We start from the raw sequence: 15,842 nt of genomic DNA, 5'->3' as shown, positions 1-15,842 counted from the left end.
TGCATTGTGCTGGGGATATACTGTCACACCTATATGAGAGGAAATTCTGAACACCACACTATTAGAGACCCCAAAATCCATCCACAGAAACATTGGGCGTTCACCATGTAATAAGTGTGACTGCAGACATCAGCACAGTGCACCCACTATAAATCTCATACGTCAGTCAAAGAGTAGTCGATAAGGAAACCAACGTGTTTTCCCTGTCCATAAATCAGATTCATTCAGTGAACCCCAACTATAACAGATGAAAACAATAAATGAGAAATACAAGAGAAAACTATAGGTTTAGACTCACGACCCTGGTCAGGAAATAGAAGTATGAATAAATTGACAACTGGGTGTTTCCAGAAGGGGACACTCCCACAATAACCAATCAGTGCTGCCAGTATCACTAAGGGCACATCCCTTTAACAAGAAGAATGGTAACACCCAATTATCCATGTATTTCTTAGAGGAATAACAGGTACAGCACAACACGGTTATAAGCAGAGAGGCTTAAGGGTTTTTTCCACTAACAAAGTTGATTTTAATCAATATATCATGGAATAATAATTTCCACAATTGGATGTGTTTAAATAAAATGTTCCTGTGCTGAGATAATCTTAGAAATGTACCGATTTCTCCCCTGCCCAGGAGATGTGGTACGATCAGACCATGTTCCTGTACGGTCAGACACAGCCATTACACAGTACACAGCCGGGGCACATTTATAAGATTATCTCAGAACAGGAACATTTTATTTAAACACATCCAATTGTGGAAGTTATTATTCTTCTTCAAATATCTAATAATTAAAAGGAAGGTTGTTCGTGGGTAAACCCCTTTAAATGTCTGATATATCTGTAGTTACTAATACAGACTAGACAATGGGGACAAAAAGGTAGCAAGCATTTTCTCAATCTTGTGAAGACTACAGGTTTGGTGCAAAAGCTTACAAGGACGCATATCAGTAAAGCGTCCTCATATTCCACAGCGCTTTACCAACACAATCACCACTGCCCCTATCGGGGCTCAATCTATAATCCCCATCAGTACGTCTTTGGCGTGTGGGAAGAAACCCAAGCAGACACAGGGAGAACATACAAACTCCTTGCAGATGTTGTCCTTGGTGGGATTTGAAATCAGGACCTCGATGCTGCAAGGCAAGAGTGCTAACCACTGATTAGATAACCTAATTTTTCTAAATACATAAAACCTGTACGACCCCTGGAAGAAGCATTTCAGGGCAAAACGCGCGTCGGGTGGTGGGTCACTGGAGAAACTATTGAGGCAAAAGTGTGCTATACATTTCGTTTGCCTACATTTACCTTCTATCCATTACATGGATTAATGTACTCATTGGCGTGTATACATAATATGTGGTCAGACTCATCGTTAATTCATAGATGTATAATTGATTGTATGAGTCTATACATAAGACTTAACATTGTTTATCACAAGATCATGAATGAATACGTTTGACTGTTTTGTCCGGCTCTTGTTATACCTATCTCTGTGAGCAATAGATGGAAAAGTTGTATTCACTGACTGCAACTAATATGAGAATTTGGTATTAAGCACATACCCATGATTTATTACTACTATATGGGTACACCCACCTAGTGCCTTATGTGTAGTTAGTTTCAGCACAGTGGCTCAGTGGTTAGCACTGCAGCCTTGCAGCGCTGGGGTCCTGGGTTCAAATCCCACCAAGGACAACATCTGCAAGGAGTTTGTATGTTCTTCCCGTGCTTGAGTGGGTTTCTTCCGGGTTCTCCGGTTTCCTCCCACACTCCAAAGACATTCTGATCGGGAATGTAGATTGTGAGCCCCACTGGGTATAGTGCCTATAATGTCTGTAAAGCGCTGTGAAATTAATGGCGCTATATAAGTGAATAAAATAGATATAAAAAAAAATCTATGTTAATTTGATTTTATATATTTAGATCAATAAAAATTTAATTTTTTAATATATGCTCAGCCCATGTGTAAAACTCGTTCCTGCAGTTGTCTATGCAACTTTTGCTTTATGACCCTATAGTTAGGATAATCTTTGGTGTATCTTGAATACATAAAACAAATTAAAAATTCCCTTTAGTATTTTTATACTTCAAATAATATGAATCATGTTCTGGTTTTAAATTTTATCCAGGTGCACAGTTCAATGGAGGGGGCCATTCTTGCCTAAGCATTTAGAGAATCTCTCACTTCCAGAAATGCCATTTACATGCAGATATAGGGTTAATCTGCAGGTAAATGGCATTTAAATCCTGTATAGCTGGCTTCTTGGAAGCGCAGCTACAGGGAGAACACTTACGCACGGCTGTAATCACTGCCCAGCACTATTACAGCCTGCTCTACGTCATGTGTGTCGCACGCACGCTGTCAATGTTCCTGGGAGTAATTACTACACAGTGAGAGAACTGTAATCTGTGACTAACTGCTCACTGCAGCACCCCAATGACTGGAGCGAGCGACTGCAGGGAGAATAAAACGGCATTTTCTCCCTGTAGCTGCACTTCCAATAAACCAGTCAGATATGATTGAAACATGATTTACCTGCAGATTACCACTATATGTGCAGGTAAATAGCATTTCCGGAAGACAGAGAAGTTCTCTTTAAGACAATATGCTCCATTTAACACGAGCAACATGGATGGTAGGAATCAATAGTCTGAAGATATTCATTGAGATCAATGGCAGTGTTACGGATATGATGAACAGTGACCATCGTCTATTGTGAAGGAGTGTCATCCATGTATAGGTGTTATTTTTCATTCTAATCCGGTCTATGATAATAAGGACTGCTGAAAAGGCTTCCGTACAGAAGTCTAATATTAGGCTCAATTGGATTTTTTTTTTTTTTTTTTTTTTAAATTAAACAGACAGCAATATGGAAAATGAAAAGTAGAGGAGTTTCTTATGCCCCATCCCCCCAGTCAGTCAAAACCACAACTTCCCTCCTTGTCACACGCAGAAGTGTTGGGTACCTAGCAAAGCTTGTTTAGTGTGAAAGGTGATACGAAGAAGAACCATTTTAGAACTTTTTCGGCCTTCGTCAGCCATAATCTGTACAATTCAATTGAAAAATAAACTGAAATATTTTCATGTGCAGACATAAAAATAAAGCACTAAAACAATGTGATTGCATAAATATGCACACCCTTAAACTAATACTTGAAGTACCCTTTGAATTTATGAAAGCATTCAGTCTTTTTGGGCAGAAGCCTATCACACGCATATCTAGAATTGGCAAGCGTTGCCCACTCTTCCTTGCAGTAGTGCTAGAATTTGTCAGATTACAATGTCATCTTTTGTGTACAGCACCCTCTTTAGATCAACCAATAGATTTATTAGATTCAGATTTAGGCCAATCCAAAACATTGATCTTCTGGTGAAGCCATGATTTTGTTGATTGGGAGGTATGCTTGGGGTTGTTGTGCGGAAAGGTGAAATTCTCCTTCATCTACAGCTTTTTAGCAGAGGACTGAGGGTTTTGTTGCAAAATTGACTGATACCTGTAACTATTCATAATTCCCTCCACCTAGACTAAAGCACCATATCTAGCTGCTGAAAAATCGTCCCGAAGCATAATGCTGCCTCCACCATGCTTCACTGTGGGTACAGTGTTATTTTGGGGATGCTCAATGTTGACTTTACTCCATAGTTTTTGGAAAATGGCCAAAAATTTTAACCTTGGTCTCATCACTTCATAACCCCTTTTTCCCCACAAGCTTTTGGCGGACTTTATAGGCTATTGACTTACCAACCTACCCCACAGGCCAGACATATGAAAAAAAAAATTTAAATTGTCACATGAAGTGCTTGCCACAAATTCCTGCAGCTCCTTTAATGTTGCTGGCAGTGTCCCAGACCAATTTTCCTGTATTTTCAATTTTTGAAGGACGTCCAGCTCTAGGTAATGTCACTGTTGTGCCAAGTTTAAGTTACTTCTTTATGGCCCATGTTATATCTATTGCATTGGGAAAAAAAAATTGTATCCTTCTCCTGACTGCCAACTTACAACAATGAGATTACTTTGCTGTGTTGTAAGCAGTTTACGGACCATGGCTTTTGCTGTAAAATGCAACTATGAAAATAGTAAGATATGTCAGGAAAATACTACTAAAACAGCTAAACTTTATAAAGGGATTGAATGTGATTGGCTAATTCTGAACACAAAATTGATAACCAGGAAGAAAGGAAAACCCCCTTCCCTCAGTGTGATGGGACATTGGACGCATTCATCCTGACAGATGGAGAAACTTTATTAGACTTATTAAAGAAGGGCAAAGGCTCAAGAGCAGACTTTAGCAAACAGCCCCCCAGCCCCATCAACCACACACACACACTGCAGTAATCCTTCAGGATTACTAAATTGTACATTTCTTTCTAAAGTTAATGTAACAAGTAATTTAACTCCTTTCATAAATATGAGGGAAAGAAACAGACATAACAAAGACACTTATAAAACTGTAAAAGGATGACATCTTGCCAGGACCAATGATGGGTGGCAGACTTCTGGCACCTAGACAGAAGATGGTTCTCCAGTGCTCATTTGTTGTCCCAGGAGGTCAGCCCCTATGGATCACAGAGTGTAAAAAACACGGAATTCCTACAGAACATAATTTGACTGTACCTATATAGTAAATACAAGCATAAACAGTAATCCCATACTATGCTTGTCAGTCCAGTAATAAATACTTTCAATTTTGAACCAATAAATCAATCCACAGGATACTGGCTCTGACATGTAGTAGGGAATAACCTGTACCTTCTTCCAGAGGTGCCATAAGGATTTCAGCGAGATCCAGATGCTCGGCACCGTCCGGAGCAACCTGTAGGCTTCACTGAAGTGCTTATAGTGCCACCCCATCGGTATACTGCCAAGTATTCCTCACCAGGAAGCGTGGCAGCGTACCACCTCCCCACTTGCCAGAAGCAGCACACTGTCCGCCCCCAAGAAGCCACCCGGACAAGGCCTGGGTGAGTGGTCTTGATCTTCTCCCTAAACAAAATACTAGGGTATAGGTTCCTTCTCCAAAGACAAGAAGCCACTGATGCGATTGGAGAGGCAGCTCCTTTTTATTCTATAGGCTTCCTGTCCTTGAAGGGCAGATCCGCTCTGGGGTGCTGTCATGGGTGAGAGGAAAAGATTTATGGGGACAGCAAGTTTGAGATCTCAAACTCCTCTAAACTACAGTAACAGATTAACATTTGACTTGTTCACAAACAGCACCACACTAGTCCATTAGCTGTGTCACGCCTAGCAAGTCAACGCCAATGAAAAATTTAGACTAAGCTGCAATACTTCAAACAACCCACTGACAAGTGTGGCGCCGTTCCTGTAGGACTGCCTTGTTTTTCTAATTTGGGATAACCCCTTTAAAACCAGCCAACAACATGGTATAGAGGCTTGGAAGCATTTACAAGTCCTTAAAGGGGTTCTGCAGGCATATGACACTAGTGACCAAACCTTAGGATCAGCTCATATTCTCCTGAATAGGAGATCTGCGCAGTGCAGCGATGTTTTATGTTTATAACAGCTGATCGCGGAGGTGCCGGATGTTGGACCCCCACCACTCTGTAAAATGAAATGTCAGCGATATATGTGCAGGGACCCCTTTAATCTGTTTAATAAAGGCAAATCAGGTATGTTATTTGATTCTTTTTTTAGGTTGTGAGCCCCAATGGGGACAGTGCCGATAATGTCTGTAAATTGCCTGAATTGTAAAGCGCTGCAGAATATGTAGGCGCTATAATAATAATCTTTTTCTTTATATTATTATTATTGGAATCCGCTTCTCTCCCAATGCAACATCCCTAATAATAAGAATTGAAGCAGCATCTGGCAGAGCCCACGGTATCTGAACAGAAATTAGGGTGTTCGGACTAATCTAATATCTCCCACCTATTGCAGCTTCGCCCTCCTAGTGATATATACCTCTTTGAGCGAGCACAATCCTCATCAAGTTGGATATAATCCTGGAAAAGACGACGGAGACTGTTTGGGTACAATTCATAATTCGAACAAGATACTAAAATGAAATGGTCACAATTATTTCAGGGCATTAAATATTGATGGAGATGGTGTTTATTACAGTGCGGTTGGAGCTATTGATGGGAGCGTGTCCTCCGCTCGACTTGTAAAATTGCATCCTTTAAAGAACAGAGCGTCTATTTAGACTGAGAACTTCAAAGCCTCTTATACACTGACCTTGCAGATAACCCTCCTGTGATTAAAGCGCTGGGCTCAGCATGCTGACATGGTACCGACATGTGACTATTCCCATCTAGATGTGATGGGGGGCCTCCGGGGCTTTTAAAAGGGATTCCCCTGGGCATCCTTTTCCTCAAATGACTCGCAACCATTAAGGCTAGAGGCCTTGTTTACATTAAAGTAAGAAACAGGATACCAGTAAGACAGTGATTTCCCATTAGCTCCCAGTCCACAAGTCTGTACAGAATCATAATTGCATAGTGTTGATTATGAGAGGGATCACCCACCATTCCTTAGATTTGGTCCTTGCATGATCACACTCCACAAGTACACTAAAGGGGTTCACCTTTGGGAAACTTTTTCCTTACTTCTAGTATTTCGGTTTCATTAAAACATTTGCACTGTTAGTCTGAGTGTTGTGCTGCCTATTGCCGGCTGCCGACAGTCAACACAATCCATCAGTGAACTCGTTCTAACGGACCGATGAGAGGGTTTCCAGCTTTGAGGTGTTTTATTCCGAGCTCCTCTCAGCAGATAAATGACCACACACCAGATCAAGGCTAAATGTGCACGGAAACAAAGAGCCTGTAAAAGCAAAAAGGAGCAAAATCTTTAATGAAACCATATTGAAAATAAATGTCCCCAGAAGTGAACAACTCCTTTAAGGTGACACTGCTGTGTGATATTACAAGGATTTCGCATCTTGGGCATTTTTGATTGCCTATTAGTTCATTGTCTGGTGAGGGTCCCAGAGGTACTTGGCTCTTTGTAAGTGCACAGATGCCGAAAGTGAGAACACCCCTTCTCTGCATATATGTTCAACCAATACAAGAAGTAGTCAATGTGGAAGCCCACCTTTAGTGAAAAGTAATGAGGCCAAGAAAAGATGGTGTTATCTAACTACCCTTTAGCCATATCGGCCTAGTTTCACGTTCAGTCCTATATGATAAATTGGTTCATCACTCAGGACTCTGGAAAAGCTGGGAACAGGATTTGTAATCCATCCTCCAGCTCTGCAATGCAGTGCAGCAAATTACATCCTTCACTGGACTGTGATCCCCATGAGAATAATGAATGAGATGGGAGCATGTCGGTAACATTTTAGGGATCAAACCACAAGCCTGCTGTTACAGTACTTCCTAATAACGTTTTAAAATATTCCCTTTTAAACCTGTAGCACTTGGGGAAAAAAAAGTTATAAAACAAGAACTGCTCACCAAGAGTCAACTGGGCGGTGCTGCCACGCTGACATGTCCATTCGGCCTATACCGAACTCCTACTTGACATGAACAGGAGCTCTAAAGCTCCAAGCTAAAATGCTACTGACAAGTTCCCGCTTAACATCTTTATTTTGCAACTCAGGGTACAGTTCTCCTTCCTACAAGGTTAATGCAGATCTGTCACCAAATATCACAATACAAACTACACACATTACAACAGGTATCTGATGATGCCGGTGTACTTACATTGAAAATCCATGTCAGATTAGCTGTATATTCCTTTATGCAAGTCTAAACTCAATCATCGCCCATCTAGCCTAAATTACAGTTCCTCAATGCCCCCCTCCCTGCTGAGATCTCACACTGCTCAGGATAAGCTGCAGCTGACAGTCAGGCTGGGTGCTGGGAGAGTGAATACACTTGATTCGGGAGCCATGTTATTCTTTAGCTGGATTCATAAAATAAACATCTTAATATCAGGATTCTACATGCATTTTGACAAGAACTTCCAAAGCAAGTACACAAGCATCATCAGGTCTAACAGCTCTATTTACTAATGTATGCAGTTTGTATTGGAAAATCTGGTGAGAGCCACTTTTAAAGTGTCTACATATACATAAAAAAGCAAATCTTCATAGACGTAGAGGTTAAAGGGTCAAGGGTTAAGTCATGTTTTGGTACAAAACAGGTTTGGATACATGAATATATAGACATATAAACTACAGCAGAGGACGACGCCTCGAGAACAGACGGACAGGACAAGTTTCCTTTATTTAGAGATGAATATTCCATAAGACCCAGAAACCATATGAGGACGAAGACACCTGATCTAATAAAAAGAATAATGGTCCTACTCATTTCTAAAGTTTTCCACTGAGGAAGTTTTCCACTGTCTACACAATGTACCCCTCCCACATCTCTTCCTCTTGTCAATAATCAGGCAACAGAAGGTACTAAGCCAATTCTCAGGGAGCGTCAGAGGGAGCTGTATAAAAGCAAGACAGAGGAGAAAAGGGGCGACACACCGGCCTGAACACCCACTATGGACAGTTAAAGTGAAGCTGGAGGAAGGATTGATAGTCGCCTGTGACCATGCACCACGTACACGGTGTAGGAGAAGGGTTGTAGCTCATCATTAGTGGGTGGCTAAAGCCATCATAACTGTAGTCTGGCCTCATATCTATCATGACATCGTCTCTCATCACTGCTATAATATATCTCATATTACAGCACAAGATCCATCGAAATATGGTGGTGCCGGGGAGCATCATCACTGCAAACACTGAAAATAATTATATTCCCAGTCCCAATGCAAACTTTGCAGATTTTCATCTGTATTTTGCCGATGCATCATGGGAGCCCTGCTGCGCTCGTTTCTTTTATTTTTTTTTTACCCCCTTTAATACACGTTTCAAATTTCATATGAAGCCAAAGCAAACACTAAAGGACACTTGACTTCTAGATTATTTGCCCAATGAATTCCAAGAGGTACCTGATAAAAGGCCTAACTGACAAGATAAACACTTATCACACTGGCACTGAATATGGAGGAGAGCCTGATCTGATTGGGGGTTATCCATTTCTATTTCTTGCAATCAGTTTTTTTTTAATGCAAATGGAAGACAGCTATACTTGCCCACCGACTCTCTGCAGCTTCTTTGTTAATGTGGTTGCACCAGTGACGTCATGTAGAGAACTTGTGACCACTGCGGACAATCACTGGGGGTTCGGCAGTGATCTCAATGCAGACGGTGCTGCACTCTGAGACTAGTGATTGGTTGCAGCAGTCACAATGTTAATATGTGACCACTGCTGCCACATCCATAAAGAAAGACCAGAGGCAGCAACGACAATTGGTAGGTACAGCTGTCTCATTTTTAAAGCACAGGAAACCAATAAATTGAAAAAAAAATAATGAAGATGGACAGCCCCTTTAACTTGAAAGACCAATTAAATCATAGTTAAAGGGTCAATGACCTTTTAACAGAAATCCTATAAAATGAGCTCCTAGCTACTTTCACAAATACATATGCAATTTATCTGGTGGTTCACAAAATTACAGATACATGGGATATAGTGATGGTAGGGGCAGAATCAGATACTTTACTGGACCTTCCCAGCATTGGCAATCCTTTTTGCCCAGATATGTGCCGATGGCAGAGAGTTGGGTTCGCCACTATATATATTAGATTGTCAGGCGATAAACACAGATATAATTTTCATATGGAAACTTTTATTATAAAGAGCAAGTGATAAAGCTTCTACAATAATGTTACATTCAAAGTCAAGAAAAGCTGAGAAATCGCACAGCTGAAGCACAGTCTCTAACAGGTTACAAAGTCAGATCCAACTCTCTGGGACTCATCTGAACCACAATGAGAGCCAAATAGAGGAGACATGAAACAGTGAGGAATTTTCACAGAAGTGGTCAGGCTGCCAAAATGACTCAGAAAATTACAAGATGTCAAACAGACATCGAACGGGCTGCAGGTGTATAAGAAGTCACCACCGCAGAGGATTCATGGGTGAAAAGCACCTGATACAGAAGAGTCACATCAATGCTAGTCTAAGATGCAAAGTGCACCCCGAGGATGCCACAGCAATGCATCTCTCAGATCACCAATTATATCATGTATGTAGCAATTACTGCTACAATGTGATATAACCATGGGGCAGGTGGGCACTTACATCATGAAGTAGGTATCTTACACCTGATAAGGATGGTGTACTTACTTTGAAAATCCACTTCAGAACAGCTGTATAATTTAGATACCAAGAGGAGTTAAGCTACAAATAGACACAAATGCTCATTTTAATATCTAGATTTTATACCTATTCTGACATGGATTTTCAAAGTAATTATACAAGTCTCATCTGGTCTGAGATCTATTTAATAACGAATACCATTTTATTTTGAAATCTGGTGACAGACCTGCTGTACAACACAACTAATATACAATCGGTTAACACTTCATGGTGTTTAAAGGGCCTCCTCAGCTCTCCTGAACTGTCAGTTTTAGTATTGAGCAGCAATTGCAATAACAATGCTAAAAAATTTTTTTTTAGAACTGTTTTGTACAGTCCCTCCATTATTTTTCCTGGAAATTTATGAAAAAATTGACAAGCAGTCCTTACCATGAGGGGAGTGACCCTGTACAATCAATGCTTCCACTTGTCATACCCCTCTGACAATGAGAAAAACTGGATCAACCCTGGTAGTTCGACAAAGTTCCAAGAGGAATAACAGAGGAACAACATAACAGGAGCAATAGAGTGATTTGATAAAACAGACATGTCCGGAGAGGTGACAAGTCCTCAGAATCCAGACAGTGTGATAAATACTGAACCAACCACAATGAACAACCAAGACTGAACATGGCAAAAAAAAAAATCAGACCAATCAAAATCCTGATCTGTTCTATTACCTGGTCGCAGCGGAGCTGACATCAGTAAGGGGGAGATGATCTACAGGAGCTCTTCCAACGATAATCCAGATAAAAAAAGGACACGTAAATCAGTTCTGGAGACCCTCAGTGATAAAAAGCACGACTTTGCCCATCATCCACAATGAGGGGGCTACATTATCCTGTCACTCCTTATTAATAGACCATTAGAAGAACTCGTGCTGGAGGCTGCCAGGCTAAGTAATGAGCTTTTTACCCTACATGTGAGGTCTACAAGCCCCAATACACGGCCATAAAGGAGCTCTACACCTAACACCTGAGCCACCAACATCTGCTCACATATGTAGGGACACATTTCTGGAAATCCTCAGATTAAGAAGTGGTGCCTGAGACAGGGATTTCCTAAATGGTTATGGGTGGGCTCTGACGGGAGATATGGAAGATCCAGTACAAGGTGCGAGGTCTCGGCTTACAGACGTCTCAGTTACATGTCAGAGGATGATTTATTCCTCCTGCATGTGTAGCTGCAGATTGTGATGGACAATCCACAGCATAATACAAAAGCAGATGAGATGTTAACTGTCACCCACTTGCTGCGTAGATTCTCCACACGGACAGTGACCTGCGATGCGGAGCGTCTCCATAGATTTCCCCCATTTCAATTTAGAGGGATGAAGTTCGCATGTTAAACAAGTGGATTATGTTGCAGATTTGCTGTAAGTAAATACACCTCTTGTGCCCTTCTTAAGTTTCTTTGGGGGTGGAGGGGGTTTAACAAAAATTTGGCTAAAGCCAATAAATGCCATAGCACAAAGCAACTATTACATATCTGTACCACTCCTCCGGTGCACCCCGCCAGTCGTCATTTACATCTCTGACGCAATCACCCATGTGACTGCTGCAGCCACTCACTGGATTTGTGCAATCCACCTCAACATCACTGCAGGCACCACTGATTGGCAGCAGTGGTCACATGAGAAGGTGGAGGGAAGAACCGATGCTGGATTCATTGTTTGCTTACCTTATGGCATTTATTGCCTTTAGCCAAATCTGTTTCTCTGGAAAATGCACTTATTGTAAATCTCCACATAAGTCAGCCTCTCCCCAAACTGAAATGGCTGATAACACAGAGCAATACCTCACCTTTAAACAAATATCTACGTGTAGAAGAAATAACAGGGTATTCTTTATTGCTTAGGAAGACAAAAAAAAAAAATGTTAACACTGATGTGATTGAAATGCAGAATGTGAACACCGGCGTGGGAGGGGGGGGGGGTAATTACGTCTTGCCAAAATAATACCAGCCTGTAATAAAAAACCTGTTTGAGCATGGATGTGAGGAACCTTCAAAATTTAATAATTGCAATTAACCACAAAAAAAAAAAAAAAAAAAAAAGGAGATGCCATACAGATACAAAGAAACACCAGCGTCTCCAGCGGAGAGAGCGGCTGCTTAAAGAAGACTGATCGTCAAGAGAACAGAGGAAAAGGGGGACACAAGTGACAACATGGACAGGACAAGTCACCCATGAACAGACAGGACACAAACCTATCAGCGCGCAGTCCATACACTGACATTATGTTATCGCATTCTTATGTTCACCCAAAAAGCTTTCAATAATACGGAGCATCTGCCAAGGAGAGAAATGAAGCTGGCAGCAGATGTGAGACTACTGTAATCAAACGAGAGATGACGATCAACTCATATCCAGCCAATTATTAAGGGACGCTTATCGGAAAAGCTTTAAAAGTTTAACTGACGGTCGACCATGAAAGTGACAAGTAACAAGCAGTAAGTTACAGATGGTAAATCACTGTGAGGCCCATCGGGAGTCATGGCTATGGTCTGAGAAGATGCTCCACCATGGAAGCCATAACAAAATATTGGAGAGTTCTTCAGTTTCATCCTGTACTCCACATCTTCTTCTAAAATTTAGAAAGTGAAGCTTACCGGTTAGAAAGTAGCCTCAAAAAGTAAATTCCTAAGCTTTAGGCAGCGTGCATGGCATTGGGACACTTGTGGATAAACTCAAGGTCTAGTGTTTGTACCATCAGCAGTGTTCATCACCTTTTGTTCCACTATGAGAATAGGTACAAGTCGAAGGAAGAGAAGTACATCATGATGAACACTGACTAGGCCATCTCCTCCAAATCCAAAAAACCAACCACATCTTTCAGAAGCGGACACCCAAATCATCCAGCTTTTATAGGAACACTAAACCCAAAAAATGAAAGCCAGAGGAGACACTCTTGCACTCATGGTTTGTTAAGCTGTAGGCTTGTCTGCTTGAACCTGTAACAATCTTGTATTAACACTTGTTAAAAGAGATTGTTCAGGGGCGCTCTCTTTTGCCCAAACTGACATCCGATGTAGATAGACATAGGCAAAAAAACGGCCCAGACATCTCTCCCGCAAACAGTGAGGAACCATCTCCCCACTCCTGATGTCTGAAACCCTTTGCTCTGCTGCCAATCTGTCACATTTCCAAGTGGAGAGCAGCTGACAGCTTGGGCCTAGCTAAGAGGTGGAGACAACTATTTTTTGTTCTACAGACAGAACAGAGGGGAGAGGCTCCTGCTGCAGCTAATTGTCTTACAATTAGACAGGCGGAGGGTGACAAGACTGACCTCCTGACACACAAGGTTTCTTTATATTTTTCTCAAAAAAAAAAAAAAAAAAAAGGAGGAATTGCTGGAATTTTTTTGTAAGATCTTTTTCCATGTTCTACATTTAGTGTTCCTTCAAGATTATATTTTGCAATGTAAATCTATTCCACACTGGTACCGTGCTTCAGATTACCAACCAAAACAAGGCGACATTGGCCGGCGGTGCCCGGCAAGGGGTGATAAAGTTTGCATCACTTACCAAACTACACCGAAAGCTCCGTAGCCAATGGGTCGATCGGGTTCAATATCCAGTTGTTGAGCATGATGAGCGTGCTGATGATGATGATGAGCCTTCACTGCCGCTGCCTGTACCTGGGCAGGTGCCACCGCTGCTGCTGGTCCAGGGGCTTGTCCCGGAGCAGGAGATGGGAAGTATGGCTGAGCCTGGCCTGGGTTAAGCATGGCAGCAGCCGCTGCTGCGGCCGCAGCTGCTGCAGCAGCGGATGATGAAGAGGAAGCAGAGGAAGAAGCCACATGTTGCTGCACAGGATGCACAGCAGCAGCCGACCCTGGGTGCAGATGATGCTGGGGATGAAGATGATGGTGATGATGCAAGTGAGGAGGGGGCAAGTGGGCCAGGTGGTGGTGGTGGTGATGGTGGTGGTGGCCCCCAGCCGCTGCTGACGTACCCCCGTTGTACGCCGCCATCATTTTTGCATTGGCTGGGGTACTACAAAGAGACATTCACAGAAATGCCCTTGGATGGTTCTTGCTGACAGCTGGACCCGTCACTGGGCCATACAGACGAGATCACCAGGACTGTGACAACCGGGAAAGATATTTCATCCTACACGGAACATGCGCCTGTCACCTCAACCAAAGTCACCCGCAAGGATCAGCTGGTCACGGACACCAATGTTACCCTCCCCCCACCCCCCCAAAGACTGCAGCTCCTCAATAAATACTAAAACTCCATAGTGCTCCTGTTACTTAGGGTGCACGGACTTCTCCCTCCAGCCTGCTGCTACCAGGGGCACCAAACTACAGCAATTAAGAAGTAAATGACAGCCCGGCCCTTCCATCCCACATCCTCCTGTAGCCTGGCAGAGGGACCCGACCCGAGTGCGTGCAGCCCACCCCCTGGTAAACACATATAGGGGCCAGCTGCTAGCACCGCACCATGGAGCGGCCACAGGGCAGAGCAGGCGGCCGCCCCGACTACAGGCAGGTAAGAGCCGGGGCAAGGTGAGCGCAGCGGGAGGGGCTGGGGGCAGCACACACAAATGGAGGCTACACCGGCCACACCATCCCCGACAGTCACACACACACGTATCCCGGCGGCGCTTCTCCCAGGATGGCGCCAATATCACCACAGAAGCGGAGGACAACGACGACCGGCACCGAGGTCGCAGAGAGAACAATCCACAGGGCTGTAATCCGCCACAGTCCGACCAGTCACAGCAAGCACAGACTGCTAGACGCGGGCAGCCCCAGCAGCAGCCACCTGACGCCGCTCTGACAGGCAGCGCCGGCAACCAATCACAGTGGCCGATTCATTGACGGCCAACCAATACATAGGGGAAGTAGGTACAAAGTAGGCGGGCACCGCTGTGGAAGCGAAAGAAAGGAGGAGATAACAGACAAACCAATAGTAGAGGAGAGGAGGGGTGACGGATGGGAAGAGTAGCCAATAAGCTATTCGATTCTACAGACTTGGACACGCCCTCAATGACCTGTGTGGTAGAGGTAACGCGATTAACCCTTTCGTGCTCCGAGGTGACTGCCAGGACACTGCAGCTCGTACCGGTGAACGCCGTCTACAGCGGAGAGGGGACAGACAGCATGGCGAGACTCATGATACAGGAGATGTCGCATTGTCTGAACACCGCGCTATCTTATCTGCGTACTGGGCGGATGGCAGCAGTCTGTTGCTCGCTGTTATCAGCACAGGGTAGGAGGCAGTGGGCGGCGTGTGTGGGCGCTATCTGCCCTCGGTCACTTTATCTGCCTTATCACCAGCTGCAGGGTTAGTAATGCAGGAGGAAGATCACACTGAGAAGTCAGTGCCTGGACAGTGATCGTGGCTGACACAAGAGAGCAAGATGCAGCAGAGCTGGGGGGCGCTCCACACTACAGCAGAGCTGGGGGGCGCTCAACACTACAGCAGAGCTGGGGGGCGCTCCACACTACAGCAGAGCTGGGGGGCGCTCCACACTACAGCAGAGCTGGGGGGCGCTCAACACTACAGCAGAGCTGGGGGGCGCTCCACACTACAGCAGAGCTGGGGGGCGCTCCACACTACAGCAGAGCTGGGGGGCGCTCCACACTACAGCAGAGCAGGGGGGGCGCTCCACACTACAGCAGAGCTGGGGGGCGCTCCACACTACAGCAGAGCTGGGGGGCGCTCCA

General features: G+C 43.7%; 1 protein-coding gene across 1 annotated transcript in view; it reads right to left on the bottom strand.

Moving 5' to 3' along the window:
• The window catches only part of NLK (nemo like kinase), a 172,646-nt gene extending 157,669 nt beyond the window's left edge, over positions 1 to 14,977 (bottom strand). The window contains exon 1 of the mRNA XM_073667777.1: positions 13,693 to 14,977. Within this exon, the coding sequence (XP_073523878.1) occupies positions 13,693 to 14,177 (485 nt within the window). The 5' untranslated portion in view covers positions 14,178 to 14,977. The remainder of the gene's footprint in view (positions 1 to 13,692) is intronic.
• Positions 14,978 to 15,842: the final 865 nt, after the last annotated feature.

This window comes from Phyllobates terribilis, unplaced genomic scaffold, assembly GCF_046119375.1.
Source record: "Phyllobates terribilis strain yellow unplaced genomic scaffold, ASM4611937v1 Scaffold_2__4_contigs__length_985480577, whole genome shotgun sequence".
Classification (NCBI taxonomy): domain Eukaryota; kingdom Metazoa; phylum Chordata; class Amphibia; order Anura; family Dendrobatidae; genus Phyllobates; species Phyllobates terribilis.
Note: the sequence above shows the minus strand (reverse complement) of the source record. Positions and strands in the feature narration are given on the sequence as shown.